Source organism: Mus caroli, unplaced genomic scaffold, assembly GCF_978045245.1.
Source record: "Mus caroli unplaced genomic scaffold, Mus_caroli_1 scaffold_16, whole genome shotgun sequence".
NCBI lineage: Eukaryota > Metazoa > Chordata > Mammalia > Rodentia > Muridae > Mus > Mus caroli.
The window spans coordinates 19,030,804-19,048,736 of record NW_028227271.1 but is presented as its reverse complement, the minus strand read 5'-3'; the positions used below and the strand labels follow the sequence as shown (position 1 = coordinate 19,048,736).

At 51.0% G+C, this 17,933-nt stretch overlaps 1 protein-coding gene and 1 long non-coding RNA gene across 4 annotated transcripts in view; one reads left to right on the top strand and one right to left on the bottom strand.

The window, feature by feature from the left end:
• Window positions 1-3,652: 3,652 nt before the first annotated feature.
• Window positions 3,653-17,933, top strand: part of Fbln1 (fibulin 1) — a 79,759-nt gene continuing 65,478 nt past the window's right edge. Inside the window, exon 1 of one of the 3 annotated variants that reach the window (XM_021183252.2) lies at window positions 3,653-3,843. In XM_021183252.2, the coding sequence (XP_021038911.1) occupies window positions 3,765-3,843 (79 nt within the window). In that variant the 5' untranslated portion in view covers window positions 3,653-3,764. Of the gene's footprint in view, window positions 3,844-8,881; window positions 8,957-17,933 lie in introns of those variants that run through there. The other 2 variants (XM_021183251.3, XM_085831564.1) reach the window with 2 other exon arrangements.
• Window positions 6,662-13,567, bottom strand: LOC110310363 (uncharacterized). Its single transcript, XR_002379833.2, has 4 exons — window positions 13,422-13,567; window positions 12,978-13,096; window positions 8,505-8,711; window positions 6,662-6,779 (listed from the first exon to the last, which is right to left on the bottom strand). It is a non-coding gene; the product is annotated as an uncharacterized LOC110310363 (long non-coding RNA).

The window sequence follows — 17,933 nt, the reverse complement described above, 5'->3', positions numbered from 1 at the left end:
GGCGCCACTCTCCAGGCCGGAGACTCACTGGTCGAGAGTCACCAGCTGTAACTCCCCGAGTCTCCCACACTCCAGGGGGCTGAGGTCAAGGGCCAGCACTGTGAGCCTTCATACTCTCAGAGAACATGGAGCTCGGCATGCTGGTCTAAATGGCAGGAGTCACTCTCCAGTGACAGTAGCTGCTGGATTGTATGATTGTGTGGGTATGTGTCATCGTGCCTAGAACCCAGGGTCAGAGGTTTCTGTGCTCTCTCTCCACATGGAACCTCTCTGAAGATCAGCTCGTTTCCTTTCTTTTTGGAGACAGGGTTTTTCTGCATAGCCCTGGCTGTCCTGGAACTCACTCTGTAGACCAGGCTGGCCTTGAACTCAGAGTTCCGCCTGCCTCTGCCTCTGCCTCCTGAGGGCTGCAATTAAGGGGGGGGGAGGGCAGTACGATGGACGGGGGCATGACCACCATGGTAAATCGTCATCCCATTCAAGGAGATGGAGGCAAGGAGCTGGTTTGAGGGAAAGTAGGGAGATTGCACAGAGCGCTTTGCAATAGCAATCTTTGGTCACAAGGATCAATCCCACGGGTGGTGTCGGTCCAATGCTGCCCAGGCCATTGTTGTGGGAATCCTTGCCAAAGTATTTTCTGGGCAAGGCTGGGATGGCTTTTGTGCCAGATTGAGGTTTTGGCAGGGTGTCCTGGGATAGATGATTCGTGTTACTGAGTAATCATGTGTGAGAGCCCCTCCCTCATTCACACCCTCCTGCCCAAGGACTGTGTTTATTAGGGTCTGACATCAGTGACTCAATGTGGGTATGACTGCTTCCTCTTCCTTCTCTTCTTTCTCTTTTTTCATTTCCTCCTCCTCCTCTTTCTTCTTTTCTTTCTCTTCATATTCCACTTGCTCTCCTCCTGCCCACCCCCAACTTTTGTTATTCTGAGGCAGGGCCTCATTGTGTTGCCCAGGCTGGGCTCACACTCACCTTCCTCTGCCTCCAAAGTGCTGGGGTCCCAGGCTGCTTGTTGTGTCCCCAACCCTGAGGTAGGGACCGATGAATAACAGGGTAGTTCAGGCTTTGCATTTTGTGTTGTGTGGGAATGCCTGGGGCTTCCCCTGGGGTAGGTAGCCCCTCTCAGCATCTGCCCAAAGTTCCAGCCTCCAGTCTTTCCAGGAACATCTACAAACTAGAGTCTACATAGAATGGACCCAGGGACCCAAAGTCACCTAGGATTTGGGACCTGAAGTTTGCCTGCCGATCCAGATCTTTTTTTTTTTTTTGCAAATAGGGATACTGAGTCTGGGGCCAGGCTGGGGTGAGACCACAGAGAGGAGGTTGGGACTGACAGGGTGTTCCTGTGCTGTGATGGTCTGTTGCTCCTACCCTGTCACCTGGCTGGTGGCAAGTGAGCCACACTATGCGTGGTAACCACAGATTCGTTTGTAGCATTTTGTATCCTTGACTTCTCAACTGATCAAAATCCTATCCCATTTAACAGAAGAGGACACGAAGGCACCACGTGGGTGGGTGACTCACAGGGGGTTACAGAGCCAGAAGTGGCCCAGCCTGGATTGGGCCTGGATGCTGGAGTCTCAGAGTTATCCATTCTGCTCATTCTTGGTCTCCACCGCTAGCCCATCCTGGGGGGTTTCTGGATGGTCCCTGTCTCCCTGACAACTGATGACTGCTTTTCCAAGCCACTAGGCGTGTGACAAGAAGATGGGGGAAAGCTGTGGGGACAGGTTTGGGGCAAGTACCTCAAAAGTGGGGGAGATGAGGGTGGGAGTGACTGGCAGAGTCTGGGAAGGACTGAGCGCGGACCTTGGGGGGTTCCTGACTCCCCTCAGGAGCCCCACATTCTTAGTTCTCCAAACTCTGCATCAATAATCAAATTCAAAGTGAGGAACTGAGAAGTCTCCAATCTGCTCACAGCTCAGAGACCCTTCCCTCAGGTATCTGCACATGCTGGGGCCTCCTGAACCACATCCAGACATCCCCCCCCCCCCGCCCCATCCTCTCTGGTGCCACAGCCTGTGAGCCTTTACAGAGACTATTTCCTCTTCCCTCCATCCCTCCCTCCCTTTCTTTCTCACACAACCTACTCATTCTTTTTTTGTTTCTTAAAGAGATTCATTAACTTCATGTATATGAGTACACTGGAGTACACTGTAGCTGTCTTCAGACACACCAGAAGAGGGCATCAGATCCCATTGCCATGTGGTTGCTGGGAACTCAGGACCTCTGGAAGAGCAAGCAGCCAGTGCTCTTAACCTCTGAGCCATCTCTCCGGCCCCAACCTGCTCATTCTTGTACTCACTATGTAGCTGAGGGGATGGCCGTAAGCTTCTACTCCTCGGGCTCTCACCTCGTGACTGCTGGAATGATAGGTTTTGCCACGACACCTGCTTTATGTACGTACGGTTGGGGATCTGACCCAGTGCTTCGCACATGCTCAGAGAGCGTTCTACAACCTGGATTGCGCTTGAGCTGTGCCTCACTTCTGGGAGGCCTCCTGAACTGAACTCAGCCAGCAGGCTCTTCCTCCAGCCTCCATGGTCTCTCTGCAAACCTCTGGCATCTCACATCTTTTGAAAGGAGGTTTTACTTTAAAGATAGCTGAACACAGTGGTGCACGCCTGTAGACTGAGCTACTTAGGAGGAGCTATCTAGGAGGAAGGTGGGGGGGTGGTCAGTGGAGTCCAGGAGGTCAAGGTTAGCCTGGGCAACAGAGCATGATGCCCCTTCTCGAATTAAAACAGAAGGGCATCTTTCATAAATGAACACCCTGATAAGTTTCCACACGCTGACTATGTTAAGGGACCCACTCCTTAGCTGCTGCCTCTACTCTGCCCGGAACATCAGTCTCCTAACCTCTGACCCGCTCTGTCCTTTCTACAAGGAGACCTACGTAGCCAAAGTTCATCTGTGGTTGGTCCCACTCTGCACCCTCCGAGTTAAGTGTGTGACTACTCCCCTGAGCATTCACTGTGGAGGATGTTGGATGACTCCCACTGGACATTATGGTTTTATGGACATTATGGCTCTAGTTTGTTTGCAGATACGCACAATTATTCCAGCGGAGCCTAATCCCTGCGTTTGAATTGCTTGTCCCACGCAGTCAGCTAACTGGTGTCCTATGTTCCTCCAAATTTACCTGTAGTGGGTTTGTTTTTACTTTAATCGTGTTGTTTGTATTTCCAGACAGCGTTCGTCTGTGTATCCCTGGCTGTCCTGGAACTCGATCTATAGAACTAGCTCAGGAGATTTTCCTGCCTCTGCCTTTGGAGTGCTGGGATTAAAGGCGTGTGTCATAACATCCAGTTGAAAGTCTAAATTTTTTTTTGCATTTATTTATATTTCATGAATGCTGGAAATTTGAGCTCAGGTCCTCGTGTCTTCACAGCAAGTGTCTTATTCTCTGAGCCATCGAGCGAGCCATTTTCCCAGCTTTTAAAAAAAATTTAATTATTATTTTTTTTAATAAATCAGAGAGTCCTCTAAACTGTCTGACTTGTCAGGGTAGACACTTTTCACGTGACTTTCTGCCTGTAGGTGGGTGGCACGTCTCAGAGCTTTGCGCTCTGCCTGCATCCCGGCAGGAGAGTCTGGGTGCTGGAGGGAGGGTCCCCGCGGGCCCCGCCCCCGCCGCGCCTCCTCCGGGCGGGATAATTGAACGCGGCGCGCAGGAGCCTCGCGTTGGCTGCCCAGGCCTGGCTCGAGCGTGTAGCCGCTGCCCGCCGTGCCTTTGTCCGCCGCCGGAGCCCGCCAGCCCCATGGAGCGCCCCGTGCCGTCGCGCCTCGTCCCGCTGCCGCTGCTGCTGCTCTGCAGCCTCTCGCTGCTGGCGGCCCGAGGTAGGGGCGCCCCGGGCCCACGGCCCCGCAACTAGGTCCCCACCCGGGCCCCACGCTCCCTGGAAGTTTGCAGCCCCCGATGCTCCGGAGCGCGCGCTGCACCCAGGGGGTCATCGCACGGTCCCCAGAGCTGCGTGGAATCCAGGCCCACGACCTCCCCCCCAACCATACTTCCGGCTCGGCTCCAATGCCCTCCTCACTAGGGGGAACTTGCTTTAAATCTTTAACCTTCCAAACAGATCCTCCTGCGGGTTCACGAAGCCGCGTCCTCGGTTGGTGAAGGCAGACCGCCTGCTGGGCCGTGGGGGTGGGAAGTGCTCTGTACTGGAAATAACTTTAGTGCATCTTTTAAACCGCCTCCAACCCCTACCCTCTGGTGCAGGGTTGGGAGGTGGGTGCGGGAGGAACTACTGCACCCATTTTGCTCCTGAACAAACTGAGACAGGAAGACAGCTATGGGGGCAGAAAGAAAACAGAAAATAGAGAAACATCCCAGAAGTTTGGGAGCTGGCCACCTCTTCCCTGCTGGTTCACCGTGGTAGCAGTTTAGTGGCCCAAAACCACGTCCCCTGTACAGGAAACTTAGAATGGAATAGGGTCCACCTAGGCTGTACTTTTCTCAGTCCAAAAGCTGCAAGGCCTGACGCAAGCACTTCACCTATCAGAGAAGCAGTGGGGTTGTAAATCTATGACCTTTAACCTCTTGTGATTAAGGGGTTCTCAGAGCTAAGCCTGGCCCTCCTGGAGTCTTTGTTTCTACAGGGGGCCCTAGATCCACACTACCTTCTTGGATCTCTTATTCTTTATTCCTGGGTAAGCTTAGTTTCTTTTGAACTCTCTGACCCTTCTAGTCAAAAGGTCACTGGTTGTGATCACTAACTACTGGGAGGAGTCTTAGAGAGAGGCAGAGGGGAGGGAGAAGGGGCTGGCTGGTCCTGAATCCTGGAGGAGTTCTGGCTGTTCTGGGCACTGGCTGCAGCCTTGGCACATCTTGGGTCACTTCTCAGTGTAGGAGACAGGGTGGGTAGGCTCACAGGCCTCAGTTGGTGCCAAGAGCTTTGCAGCCCCTCAGAGTTCAGGGAGGCTTCTTGGAGCAGATTGTGTGCTTAGACCAGAGATGGTGAGGTGGGTCTGTGGGCCAAAGAAGGCATTTGAATCCCTGCCAGGGAGAGTGAAAACCAGAGAGGACTTTTAATAAGGGAGGAGGCACACCCGTTGCAAATGGCAGGGACCTCTGATACCCCCATATTGCTGCAGAGAGGAGACAGGTGGAAAGATGTGCTACTCAAAGTCGTGTCTCCTAGAGTCACTCAGGCCTGCAAGTGTCATTCTTCATAGAAAAGCGTTAACCTGAAGCCAGCCAGCATAGAACATCCTGGGACCCATTTTGTGGCTTGTAGGGGAAGCTGCCTTGAGTTTGGTTAGTTCAGTTTGGTGTGATCTTAGAAAAGGGTTTGAAGCTGCTTGGTCCCTTCCTGCAGCCTGTAGCAAGGCCAGGAGACCCTGATCTCAGGCCCCAGAGAGCTGCGGGGTGGACAAGAAAGCTTAACATCTAAAAAGGACCTTAGGGAAGCCAGCCCGGCAGAGTACCCTGTTGGCCATTCACTTGTCCCCCATTGGCTGTGTGGCCACCTATATGCAGAAGAGCCCTGATTTTTTTTTCTTGCTAAGGGACAGAGTCAGCCCGTGACTGTCCTGTGACTATCTGTCCTGTTGGGCTTGGCTGCCTGAGGACCAGCTGAGTGTGTAGGGAGCGGGGTGGGGGGGGTGGGGGTGGGGTGGGGGGGTGTAGGGGGGCAGGGAGGTGTTGGGAGAAACAGTTGTGTTTTCTCCAAGGCTTTCTTGGCCTCTGGCTCCAGCTTGCAGTTTCCGACTGATTAAAAGAAAGTCCTGTTGGGAGGGAGAACAAAGGCCCTGAGCCCTTGGCAGAAACATGTGGCTGTGAGCTGAGCTCCTGGAAGTTTCCCAGTCAGGAGGTGGAGACTGGAGGCAGGAAGATGGGGCTGGGGGTTGGGAGAACCCCTGGGGGGGCAGCACTGAGACCTCCAGGGCTTAAAGTTACGGAACTCTTGAGTTGCAGTTTTTTGTGTTGGTGTGTCTGTGCCCACCCCACCCTCCAACCCCCTCCCGCAAGTCCCACTGTGAAGGGGAGAAGTCAGCTCCCAGCTCCCCAGCTCGCTCATCAGATTACCCGGGTACCTAGTGCTTTGGAAACCAGTTTTCCTATCTGGAGAAAAATCCAGTGGAATGGCTGGGCGGTTCCCAGTTTATAAAACACGATAACAGATTCCCACTTGTTAGGTTGCTTTAAGGGTTAAGGAAGAGAGCTAAGCAGCAGGCGAGCCCTTTTCGAGCCCTTTTCGTCCATGCTTGTCCATGCTTTGGAACTTCAAACTCTTCCTGAAGGAGCCCCAGACAGCCAGCCCTGGTGGTGAAGGGCATGCAGAAGCCGTCACTAAATAGGCGCCGAAGGACAGCACAGCGCCAGATGCTGAGGTTTCCCGGATGTGGCAAGGGATGAGACAGATTCAGCCCTTTCCATTCATGTGGTTCGTGGCTTCCAGGAGGTCCAGATAAAAGAGCGAAGCCCTAATGGTTGAGTCGGGGGAGACTTTCTGGAGGAGGCAATGTGCACCCTCGATGTGCGGAAGAGAGTTTATCTCAATGTTTGCTGGGGGTGGGAGGGGGATAGGGGGATGGGGGGGGAGTGTGCATTTCTGGCAGGAGGAAGAGCCTGAGCGTCTTAGTCATTTTTCAATTGCCATGAAAAAACACTATGACCAAGGCAAATTATAAAAGAAAACATTTAATTTGGGGATCAAGGTTTCAGAGAGTTAAAGAGTCCATGGTTATGGTGTGGAGTATGATGGCAGGCAGGCACGGTGCTGGAGATATAGCTGAGAGCTTCCATTTAATCCACAAGCAGGAGATAGGGGCTGGGGAGGGAAGGGAGAGGGAGCCAGAGAGAGCTAACTGGGAATGGTATGGACTTTTAAAACTTCAAAGCCCACCCCCAGTGACACACCTCCAACAAGGCCACACCTCCTAATCCTTTCCAAACCAGTCCACCAACTGAGGACTAAGTATTCAAATATATGAATCTATGAGGGCCATTCTCACTCAAACCTCCACAACGAGATAACCAGGAACATATAGGGGCTCTCAGCCCTACCCTTGTGCCTGGGGAAGCCACTCCTTGAAGGTCCAGTAACCCAGGCAAAAGGCATAATGGACAGCCATCTTTACAGGTAACACCTTTGGGCAACAGTTCCCAAAAGGCACATGAGATTTTACCAATGCACTTTGTTTTTTAGGTTTGTTTATTTTTAACTTTGATCTGTATAAGAGTTTTGCCTGCATGTATGTGCATCATGTATGTGCAGTACCTGGGACGACCAGAAGAGGGCATCAGATTCTTCCTGATACTGGAGTTCCAGATAGTTGTTAGCTGCCACATGGGTTCTGGGAACTAAACTCACATCCTGGGCAAGAACTCCCAATGCGGGGGCTGGTGAGATGGCTCAGTGGGTAAGAGCACCCGACTGCTCTTCCGAAGGTCCAGAGTTCAAATCCCAGCAACCACATGGTGGCTCACAACCATCCATAACGAGATCTGGCGCCCTCTTCTGGAGTGTCTGGGGACAGCTTCAGTGTACTTACATATGATAAATAAAAAAAAAAAAAAAAAAAAAAGAACTCCCAATGCTTTTATCTTCTAAGCCATCTTTTCAGCCCCGAACACCCATCCCAGTGTATTCTATCCTACAAAAGACTTTCCTTTTGTGAAATATCACATTGTAGCAATTTGATTAATAGCTGCTTTGACATAGTGTGTGGGGGTCCAATTTCTTTGAAATGATCTCAGCTATGGCTGTGTAACAAAACAGGGTGGGAGAAAAGGAACTTTTTCAAAATCCTGGGAAGGCATCTGCCCCACTTAGGGCAAGCAGAGGTGCTGTTTCCTAAGCTGGACAGGCCTCACCTCCTTTCACCCCAGGCTGGTCTTGAGTAAGGTGGGGTCAGTGATGGAGCTGGTGGGTGTTACTCCAGCGGTCTGTGTGTTTCCAGGGGGTGTATTCGGGCAATCTCACCCCAAAAGAGGGTAGGGGGAAGCTAGACTTGGTTCTGAAAGTGGCTCAAGATGGTAAATGGCCCAAGCCTCTATTTCCGATGTCAGTCAACTTCACTGGTTAATGCTGTTCTGGGCCGTTAGGCTCACTGAAGTGACCCCCATCCAAGAGCTGACAGCCCTGTGAGGTATGTGATCCAGTATTTTCCATGGGTCTCTTTTTACTTTCAGTCTTCTCACCTACTGGAGTTAAGACAGACTGAGTTTTGCTACATGTGTGAAGTCTTGCCTTTCTTTCCTTTTGACTTGAAAATTCTCTTGGGAGACGCCATCACTAAGAGTCAGTACTGCCTGTAGTCTGACTGAGAGTGGCTGTGGGATACTACTATCCCTTGACAGAATGGATGCACGACACTAGCCATGGACCCTGCTTCACCTAGAGGACCTTGTAGCATGCATGCCACATGCCTCCTCACAGAGGACTCTGTCATTGTCCCCATTGTACAGGAGGACAATAAGGCACACAGAGATTAAGGGTCCCAGGCCGAACATTTCAGTCCTAACAAGGATGTCTGGTGGCCTCATATCTTACCAGTTAACTCTTCATTTTCTTAATTCCAGCATCAGTGAGGGATACGGCTTTCCCCGGGGCTTTTATAGTGGATCTGGGAGCTTTAGAAGCTGAGCTGGGTTGAGGGCCAGTCAACCTTTGCTCTTTCTGCCTGAATCTCTTTAGGGTCCCTATGCAGTTGCTAGGGTCTCAGGAGATCATTTGCTTATTCGGCGTGGTTGCAAAGCACTGGAAGAAAGTACAGAGTGAAATAACGCCCGGCCCCACCCTCCAGGTGTTAAGTTCAAGTGTAATCATTTGTGCTCGGTGCTGGGAATTGTAAGAGAACAAAGAGGCGGTGCGAGACAGGAAACAATTCTTCTGTGAGCCTGCGTGTTGGAGCGAGTCGAGGGTGGTTAGGAGTCCCTGAAGGAAGGGCTGTTGGCAGGAGCGCATTGGTCCAGGACCACCCGGCTGCAACTTCTAAAGGCCAGGTGTGTGAGGACACGTGACAGGTGGCCGGAGTCGTGAAGGAAGCGGGGCGGGGTCGGGGGAGGATGGTTCGAGGGGCAGGGTGGGATGCTACGGAGGGGTCAGCGGTGAGGATGGCACTGGGTGTGCTAGACTTGGCACAGAAGATAGCTGCCTGAGCTGGACCTGCTCCAGGGTGTGTCAAGGGGAAGATAACTCACCTTCCTAGCAGTGTCCTGCTCCTCATCTTTCTCTGCCCCCTCCTGGCTGCTTCTCCATACCTCAGACCCTTGTGCCGTCTGGGACACATGCTGGGCATGCGCATCCCGTTCGGTTGGCTTTATTGTCCGGATAGGCAGTTTTGGCTTCTTTAATCCCGGTCCCAACTCCCTGCAGGGTCCCCTCATTCTGCTGTAGCTTTAGAGAAGGTAGTGACTGAGGCCATGGGCAGGATCCTTGCAAGGTGTGAGCTATGGAGGCTCCAGGCAGCAGGCCAGGATTCCACCCATTATGGAACACCAGGGCCACTCTCTGAGGGTCTGAGCTTGTTCAGCACCTTGGGGGCGGGGTCAGTGGGAGGCTAGCCTCACTATTGGTCCTTCCTCAACCCCCACCTACTCTGTCGAACAAGAGGACATTTAACGTCCGGAGTTTTGGAAGGACAGTCTGAGAAGAAATATGTTTTTGGTAGGATGGCTCTTGGGGCAGCGCCCTTGCTTTCCCTGTGAATCTAGCAGCCTAAGGCCCACGCATGGTCAGGCAGAGGTGGGGAGGGGCAAGTCCGACAGTAGGGGAAACTGAGACCCAGGCCTACTCCAGTGGGAAAATCTACTTAACACACTGAGAAACCTTGGACATTAAATAGATCTTGGTGGCCCCCAGGCTAACACTCGGAAAGCCTCTACCTGAAGAGTGGTACCGAACCCCTCTAATCCCAAGCCCGGTGTCTATACTGCCATGGGAGGACCTAGTGACCTTGGTGTTACACATCTGGATGGGGTCTGCTGTTTCTCTCTGGAAGCCATGAATGAGGGCGTGTGCAGGAACGCATGTTTCCCTGGTGTCCCGTAATGGGTGGGACCCTGGGCCTGTTCCCTGGAGCCTGCATAGCTCACACACTGCATGTATTGTGCTGTTCGTACCTGTCAGTTTTATGACTTTTACTACTTACTTATGGGCGTATGCTGATGTCCATGTGTGGAGGCCAGAGGTTAACCTCCAGGGTTGTTCCTTAGGGAGCTGTCGGCCATGCTTTTTAATATAATTAGTGTGTGTGTGCGTGTGTCTGTCTGTCCTGTATATATGCCTTCAGAGGCCAAAAGAGGGTGTGGGATCCCCTGGATCCGGAGTTACCTGGGTGCTGGGAACCGAACTCAGGTCCCCTGGAAGAGCAGCAAGTGCTCTTCACTGCTGGGTCATCTCTGCAGCCCTGCTTTGCTTTTGAGATGAGGCCTTTCACTGGGACCTGAGGTTCACCAACATTAGGCTAGGCTGGCTAGCAAGTTCCAGTAATCCTTCTGCCTCTGCCTCCCCAGTACCGGGATTAAAATGCATGGGTACTGTATTCAGCCTTCTATGTGGGTTCTGGGCCTCCAGCTCAGGTCCGTCCACTTTCATGGAAAGCACTTCACTGGCTAAGCTGCCTCCCAGACCCTTGGAAGGGTGAACTCACCTGGAAGAAAGTTACCCTGGGGGGGCTGGAGAGATGGCTCAGTGGTTAAAAGCACTGACTGCTCTTCCAAAGGTCCTGAGTTCAAATCCCAGCAACCACATGGTGGCTCACAACCACCCCTAATGAGATCTGACGCCCTCTTCTGGGGTGTCTGAAGACAGCTACAGTGTACTTACATATAATAAATACATAAATCTTAAAAAAAAATTTACCCTGATGCCATCTGCCCGACTGCCACAGTAGTTCTATGGGTCAGTGGCATTCTCTGAAAGAGGGATCTGGGCCAGGTGGTGGGTAGGTGCTGAGGAATACGCAGTTCCTATAGAACAACTGTGGATTCTGTTTCATCCTCTAGTCCTGTCCCCGGGGTTACCTCCTTCACCTCCCCATTTCTGCACATCTGATTGTGGAACAGAGATCCCGAGGTTTGGAGAGATATGGCAGCTTGTTTGAGGCTGAGCAGTGTTACCTTCTGTTTGGTGACATCTCTATATGCTGCACTAGCTGTCCCCATCTCCTGGACAGTTACAGACTGTTGTATGTCACCTGGGTGTTGGAATCACCAAATGCTCTTAGTGCCTGAGCCATCTCTCCAGCCCCATAGCAGATCGCTCTTTTTTGCTTATTTGTTTGTTTGAGACTGGGCTTTTCTGTGTAGCCCTGGCTGTCCCAGGACTCTCTCAGTCTCTCTGTAGACCAGGCTGGCCTCAAATTCACAGAGACCCACCTGCCTCTGCCTCCCCAGTGCTGGGACTAAAGGTGAGCACCACTGCCCCTGACACAGGGTGCATATCAGATATTTACATTATGATTCGTAACAGTAGCAAATTACAGTTACGAAGTAGCAACTTAGTAATTTTATGGTTGGGAGACACCACAGCCTGTGGAACAAATGAAGGGTCGCAGCTTTAGGCAGGTTGCCTGCCTGTGGAGTCTTTGACTGAAGGGCAGCCATATTGGGCATGAGAGTTTATTCTTGGTTTATGCTCTTAATTGCTTGAGGATCCTGTCAACACCTAGTCAGATGACAGAGTTAGAAGTTAAAAGTAGTTAGGTGGTGGTTTCTATAGGCAAGCAACCAGGACTGAAGTGAGAGAAGGTTCTGGATTGGCTGAAGGGGCCCTGCTCAGTGAAGGGACCTGGAAGCTCTCGGGGTGTGGGTCAGTTAATTGACAGACTTGGAAGCTGCCGCTATAGGCTGGCGGCACAGGAGCAGCAGTGATGGCCTGGAAGCAGAATAGAAAGACGGAGCTTGCAGGGACACAGGAAGTAGAGGAGCCCCTCACTCTGGAGTCTGATTGAAGCCACTTGTCAGCTGAGAAGCAGGAATCCCGGCCAATATGCGGTTCATTTACAGATACTTTGTATCAGCGGGTTCTCAACCTGGGGGTTGCAACCCCTTTGGGAGTAGCAACTTAGTAATTTTATGGTGGGGGGGGGGGTCACCACAACCTGAGGAACTATTGAAGGGTCTCAGCATTAGGGAGGTTGAGAACCACTGCTCTATATTAAAGTGAGTGGACCAGGCTTAAGGCCCCTGGGCAGTATGGTGTGGAGTAAGGCCTCATTCCTTCCCCCAGGTTGGGCTTGGGACTTTTAAGCACAGTGAGTGTGTTTATGGTATAGCTCTCCTACATACCCGTGGGCTAGAGTTTTCTATTTAATATAACAATTGTGATCCTGTCAGATAGCCTGCGGGTAATCATTTAAGTTTCATAGTAAGCCTTTGGAGAGAGTAACTTCAAAACCTTAAAAAAAAAAAAAAAGATGTATCTGACTTTCAGAAATCAATGCTCTCCCTCTCTCCCTTGGGGCGTCCACACCCACACTTGGGTTTGTTTTCTGTTCCAAGACTCTCCTTAGAGAAGGCCAAACCCAAGTGCTTGGTGTCTTATCTTTCTATCTGAGCACCTTTCCTCTTAATCCTCCTATTTAAGCCGGTTTTTGTTGTTTTTGTTGTTGTTTTAAATACTCTTATTAAACCTCAACTCTGGCCAGTCTTGAAATTTTTTTCCCCATGGCATCAAAGCCACGATCAACCCAGGTTTGGTTTGTGTTCAGGTCTCTAAATGCTGCAGGCACCGGTGGGGAGGTGTGCCTTCTCTCTCTGTCCCCACCAAATGCTGACATTGTGATATGCTCCGAGTCACTCTTCTCAGTGCTGCAGGTGTGTGTGCTGGTTGGGGTGGTCAACCTTCACCTTTCTGAAGGTGTCACCAGTGGGCCTGTGACCGACCAGCTGTGGTATGGAACTCTCCGCACCTGTGAAATGTGGACTGGGTGGGGACTTTGCTCTGTAACTCATTAGTAGACACTGAGAGGTTGCTCTGGGTGCAATGGGAGTGAGCCACAGGGTGAAGGAAGGATCGTACCTCTGTGGGCTTCTTCAGGAAGTCTGCAAATTTTGTGTCCAGATGGTAGGACCCAGGATGTCAGTGTTCAAGGTGACTTGATCATTCCCCATCCCTAGCTGAGTCTGTGGGAGCTGCACCTGCATAAGGAGGAGGTCTTAGGTCATAGTTGAGGCCCCCTCCTCACTGCCCTGTTCTAAGTGAGGGTGCCATGAACCCACCCACTTGGACTACTCTATGGCTAGAAAGAAAAGTTTATTTGGGAAAGCAAGTTCCCGGCTGTCTCACTAGGATAGAGCGAGCAGCGGCTTGCTGGGAAGGCAAATGAATTTTACATGCTAGTCAGCCAGGTTGTGGCTGTTTAGATTAACCAGGAACTTGATGCCCGTGCCCAGTGTAGTTGGCCTTTGGGGCTGATAAAGGAAGTAGTATTTTTTTTTTTCCAGTAAAGAGAAAACTGCTTACAAGATTCCCGAGGAATGCCGAGTGTGGGCTTCTGTTTACCCAGTAATAATCCTCTTGTTTACCCAGTCAGAGTCCTTCTGTTTAGGACCTTGCCACCAGCACCGCCATTTTGGAGCCCTGCTTTGGATCTTAACACCTCCCGCATGGCTACCTTAGAGACACTTGGGGGAAGACACTCCCCAGGGAGGTTTTTCAAAATAAGTTATTTGAATTATTTCTCTTTGTTACCACACAGTTTAACTGTTCCAATTTGGAATCTCACAGCTCACCATGCGAGTCATGTCATTGTCTACACAGCTGCTCTTTAAGAACACTCTGAAGTGCAGTTGACTAAATTCATCTCTTCACAGTAGTCAGACCAGCACTGGCGGAAAAAGACCAACAAGTTTACGGGCAAAATGTTCAGTTCCTTTCCTAATGACAGAGAAGGTGGAAGGACTCACAAAAATGATTCTGATTTATTTTATTTTGGGGCCGGCAGGACCTCACTATGGGGTCTGAGCTAGAAGTCTGGTTACCACAGCTTCCCAAGCTGGGGTTTATAGGAAGAGACCACTGTCATACACCTAAACACTGTGTTAAAAATAAATAAATAAAACAAAATAAAACAAAACATTCTCACTATGTAACCCTGGCTGGCCTGGAACTCGTAGAGATCCACCTGCCTCTACTTCCTGAATACTGGGATTAAAGGTGTGTGCCACCACCAGACCTGTTGAAAACACTAAGTTTTTAAAAGATTTATTTGTACTGAGGTGTATGACTCTTTGGTCTGTATTTATGTAGGTGTATCACATGCATGTAGTGCCCAAAGAGGCCACTGGAGGCATTGTGTCATAGGGTTTACTGCTGTGAACAGACACCATGACCATGGCAAGTCTTACAAGTTCAGAGGTTCAGTCCATTATCAGTAAGGCACGCGTATGGTGGCATCCAGGCAGGCATGGTGCAGGCAGAACTAAGAGTTCTCCATCTTCATCTGAAGGCTGCTAGTAGAACACTGACTTCCAGGCAGCTAGTGGTCGGGTCTTATAGCCCACACCCACAGTAACAACACACCCACTCCATAAAGGCAACACCTCTTAATAGAGCCACTCCCTTGGCCAAGCAAATACAAACTATCACATATCAGATCCCTTTGATCTAGAGTTAGAGACAGGTGTGAGCTGCCGTGTGGGTGCTGGGAACCAAACCTAGGTGCTCTGCGAGTCTTGCCCTTTGCTGTGCTCAACTCCAGCCTAGGAACCTTCCTTCTGGTCACTTCCTCTACTCCCTGAGAAGAACCAGGAAGAAGCCCTCATTTGAAAGGCAGAGCATTCTGCCCCAAACAGCCTCTGTGGTTTAGGGGTGGCCATGCCCAGCAGTTCCTCGTTCTTTGGAATAAATGCTTCTTGAGCCTAGGTCGGGATGCTGGTCGGGATGTGGACATCAAGGGGGCTGGGGGTGGGGTGCTTCTTTGTCCATGACGTAAGTCCAGTGCCAGGGAGCAGGAGGGTGCAGGGCCTCAGTGTCTGCCGAGTCCTGGGCAGAGCTGGCCATGTGCTGCTTTAGGTTGGTGAAGCATAGCCTTGGTGTGGATGGGAGACACAGCATTGTTTCTGTTAGTGATGAGTTGACTCGATTCAGCTTCAGTTCCTAGCTCTGTTTGAGGTCTGAAGTCCTTCCTTGCTATGACCCTTTGGTGGCTGAGCCCTTCAGGTATCTGAAAGAGACTGATGACTATGGAAACAGTTGGGGAACTGTTGTTGGGGACAGAAATAGGGAAAACCCTGACGGACTTCTGATAACGGCAGGGTGGTGGCCCCAGAAGCAGGTGTGCCCATGCCTCCTTCCTCCACTGCCCTTGTGCACATCCCCAGCTGCTGTAAGCCCTTCTAGACTGGCATGGGTCCTCCTGGACTCCTTTCCTGTTGGGCTGGAGCTCCCAGAACATCCTTAGACAGACAACTCCACCTTGATGAAGGAGCCTGTGAGCTTGGGCCAGCACGTGCAGCTCCAGCTGTTGACACAGACCCCTGTTTGGCAATCCCTGTGGCCTCGCTATTTAGCTACAGTGCTGGGCTTATAGAGTGATGTTCAGGCATTGGTCTGCTCTGTGCACCTAGCGGGACTCTGAAAAATGTTGCTGTCCCCAGCCTGGCTCCTCTCCTTCCCAGGCTGTAGCCTAAGCAAGTGATTATCACGTAGAATAAGATTTCTAAATCCTCACGTTGTGCTCAAATGTTCTGCTGGGTCTGGGTATTCCTTCCTGAGAGAGAAAGGTTAGAACTAATGCATTCCTGGCAGGGTGAAGCTCAGAGCTTGAGGGGACAGGATCTGGGGACTGAGTGGGACCTTGGGCTTGTTTATTGCTAAAAGGCTACCCCTCTGGCCATTGTCCAGCCTGGCTGTGGTCCCTGCCTGGTCTCTTAAGGGGGCATGCAGGCACTGTCCACTGACTTATGAGACATCTCAAGCCCAAGGATGGTGAGCTGATCCCTTGAAGCCTCAGGGGAGGCACTGACAGCTTTCAGACAGCTCTGCTCTGCAGGTATCAGGCCTGGGACACTCTGCTCAGGAACGGTGGAGCCACATTCCAGGGACATTCCAAGTTTCCAGACTGCCTGAAAGTTTTAACATCTGATTGTCCCGCTGAGCGCACATGGTTCAGGGTGTCCAAGGTCCTCTAACAGGATTCCTTTTAAAACACACTAGATGGCCCCCCGTGCAGCTCAGGACTCAGTTCCCACCCACCCACTTAGAGTGCAGCCTTGCTAATAGAATTCTGCACACAGAACTGGCAGAGCCTCCCCTCTCTCAGGTGACAGCAGGCATCCCTCCCGCCCTCTAACAAGGGGCAAAACCACTGTTTAGAACTTCATCAACCTGTTCCACCCTCTCAGAGACTGCAGAGGTTAAAATGAGCTCTGTTTGAATACAAATGGGCTAGAGGGCTGAAGTGGCCATGCCAGGGTCACAATGGGAAAGAAGGTTCCAACACTAGAGCCAGAGTTTTAATGGCTCCAAAGCTGTGCCCTTCTCCCCAGTCTTGCTTTTGGGTTTTTTGTCTGTGTGTTTGTTTGTTTTCCTGGGGAGCGGTTTGCTATGTATTCCAGAACAGTCTTGAACCCAGACTTGCAGAAACTCTCCTGCCTCAGCCTCCTAGCTCATCATTTCAACTCTTTGCTTCCATGACAGGTTTGGCTAAAGTATAAGGGGACAAGGGACAGACTCAGTGTCAGGATCTCTGCTTGGAAGAGTGTGTCAGATAAATGGAACATCAGGAGCAGAGAGATGAGCCCAGAGTGAAGGGTTCTAAGATGGGAGCCCAGGGCCCTAAGACTGCCGGGAGGCGACAGACAGTGTGAGGGAGAGACTGGGTCTGGAGAAGAGCTTAAGGAGTCTAATCACATCTGGTGAAGTTGTATGAGTTTGTGTGTGTGTCAGATGTGTTTTGGGGGGGTTGGGGCTACATGGAGAAACTATGGGGACACACTACACCACTTACCTAGGGATTAAACCACTCTTTGGAACAGTCGGGACCATGTTTTGTGTGAATGCTTCTATGCTTGCTTCTTTGTTTTTAGATTTGTGTGTGTGTGTGTGTGTGTGTGTGTATGACTGTGGACATGTGCATACCTTGGCATGCTTGTGGCAATCAGAAGACAGCCTTGAGTGGCAGTGGGAGTGCATCCTTGGGTCAGTTTTCATCTTCTACCTTGTTGACCAAGTGAGTGGGTAGGGCTGGCATCGGCACGTGGCCCTCACTCCGATGCCCTCGCTCTGTGAACTCTGTAATCACCAGATGGAATCATGGGGGGACCATGGAGAGAGGACAGCAAAATGGGAGTTGGCTGAATAGCTGGCTCATAACAGATTGTTAGGCCCTGCTGTGGGACAAACTGTCACGTTCTCACCCATCCCAAGAACACCCTTAGGGGAGCCTGGAAATTGTAAGAAAGGGATGAATGGACACATCTTTCCCATAGAACACAGCTCAGTGTTCTCCAGACATCCTCAGGGAAAGGGGAAAGCCCCACATAGTCATGGGGAAGGGTGGTTCAGAGCGAAGGCCCCCTCTTCCTGGCCAAGTGGAATGGTTCAGCTCAGCTGTGCTCTGACCTCACTCTGCTGAATGTTTCTGGAAGTTCCTCGTCTTCCCTTTCTGAGATGTGGTTTACTAAGCCCCAGTCTCTCTCTAGAGTAATCCTTATTCTGGGACCACTGGCTAGAGCCAGCCCTGGAAGAGAAATGAGCTAGAAGCACCCGCGGCTACTGGTGCTGAACGCTGCTGCTAAGCTGAAGGGATGTTAGAAGGCTGATAGTGAGAAAGCATGGGGTGTGTGTGTGTGTGTGTGTGTGTGTATTTATATATGTGTATATGTATGTGCATTTGTGTGTATGCATGTTTGTATATGTGTGTATATGTTTATATATGTGTGTATATGTATGTGCATTTGTGTATGCTTGTGTGTATATGTGTATGTATATGTGTGTGTGTATATGTATAGGTGGTTGTGTGAGCCACCGGAT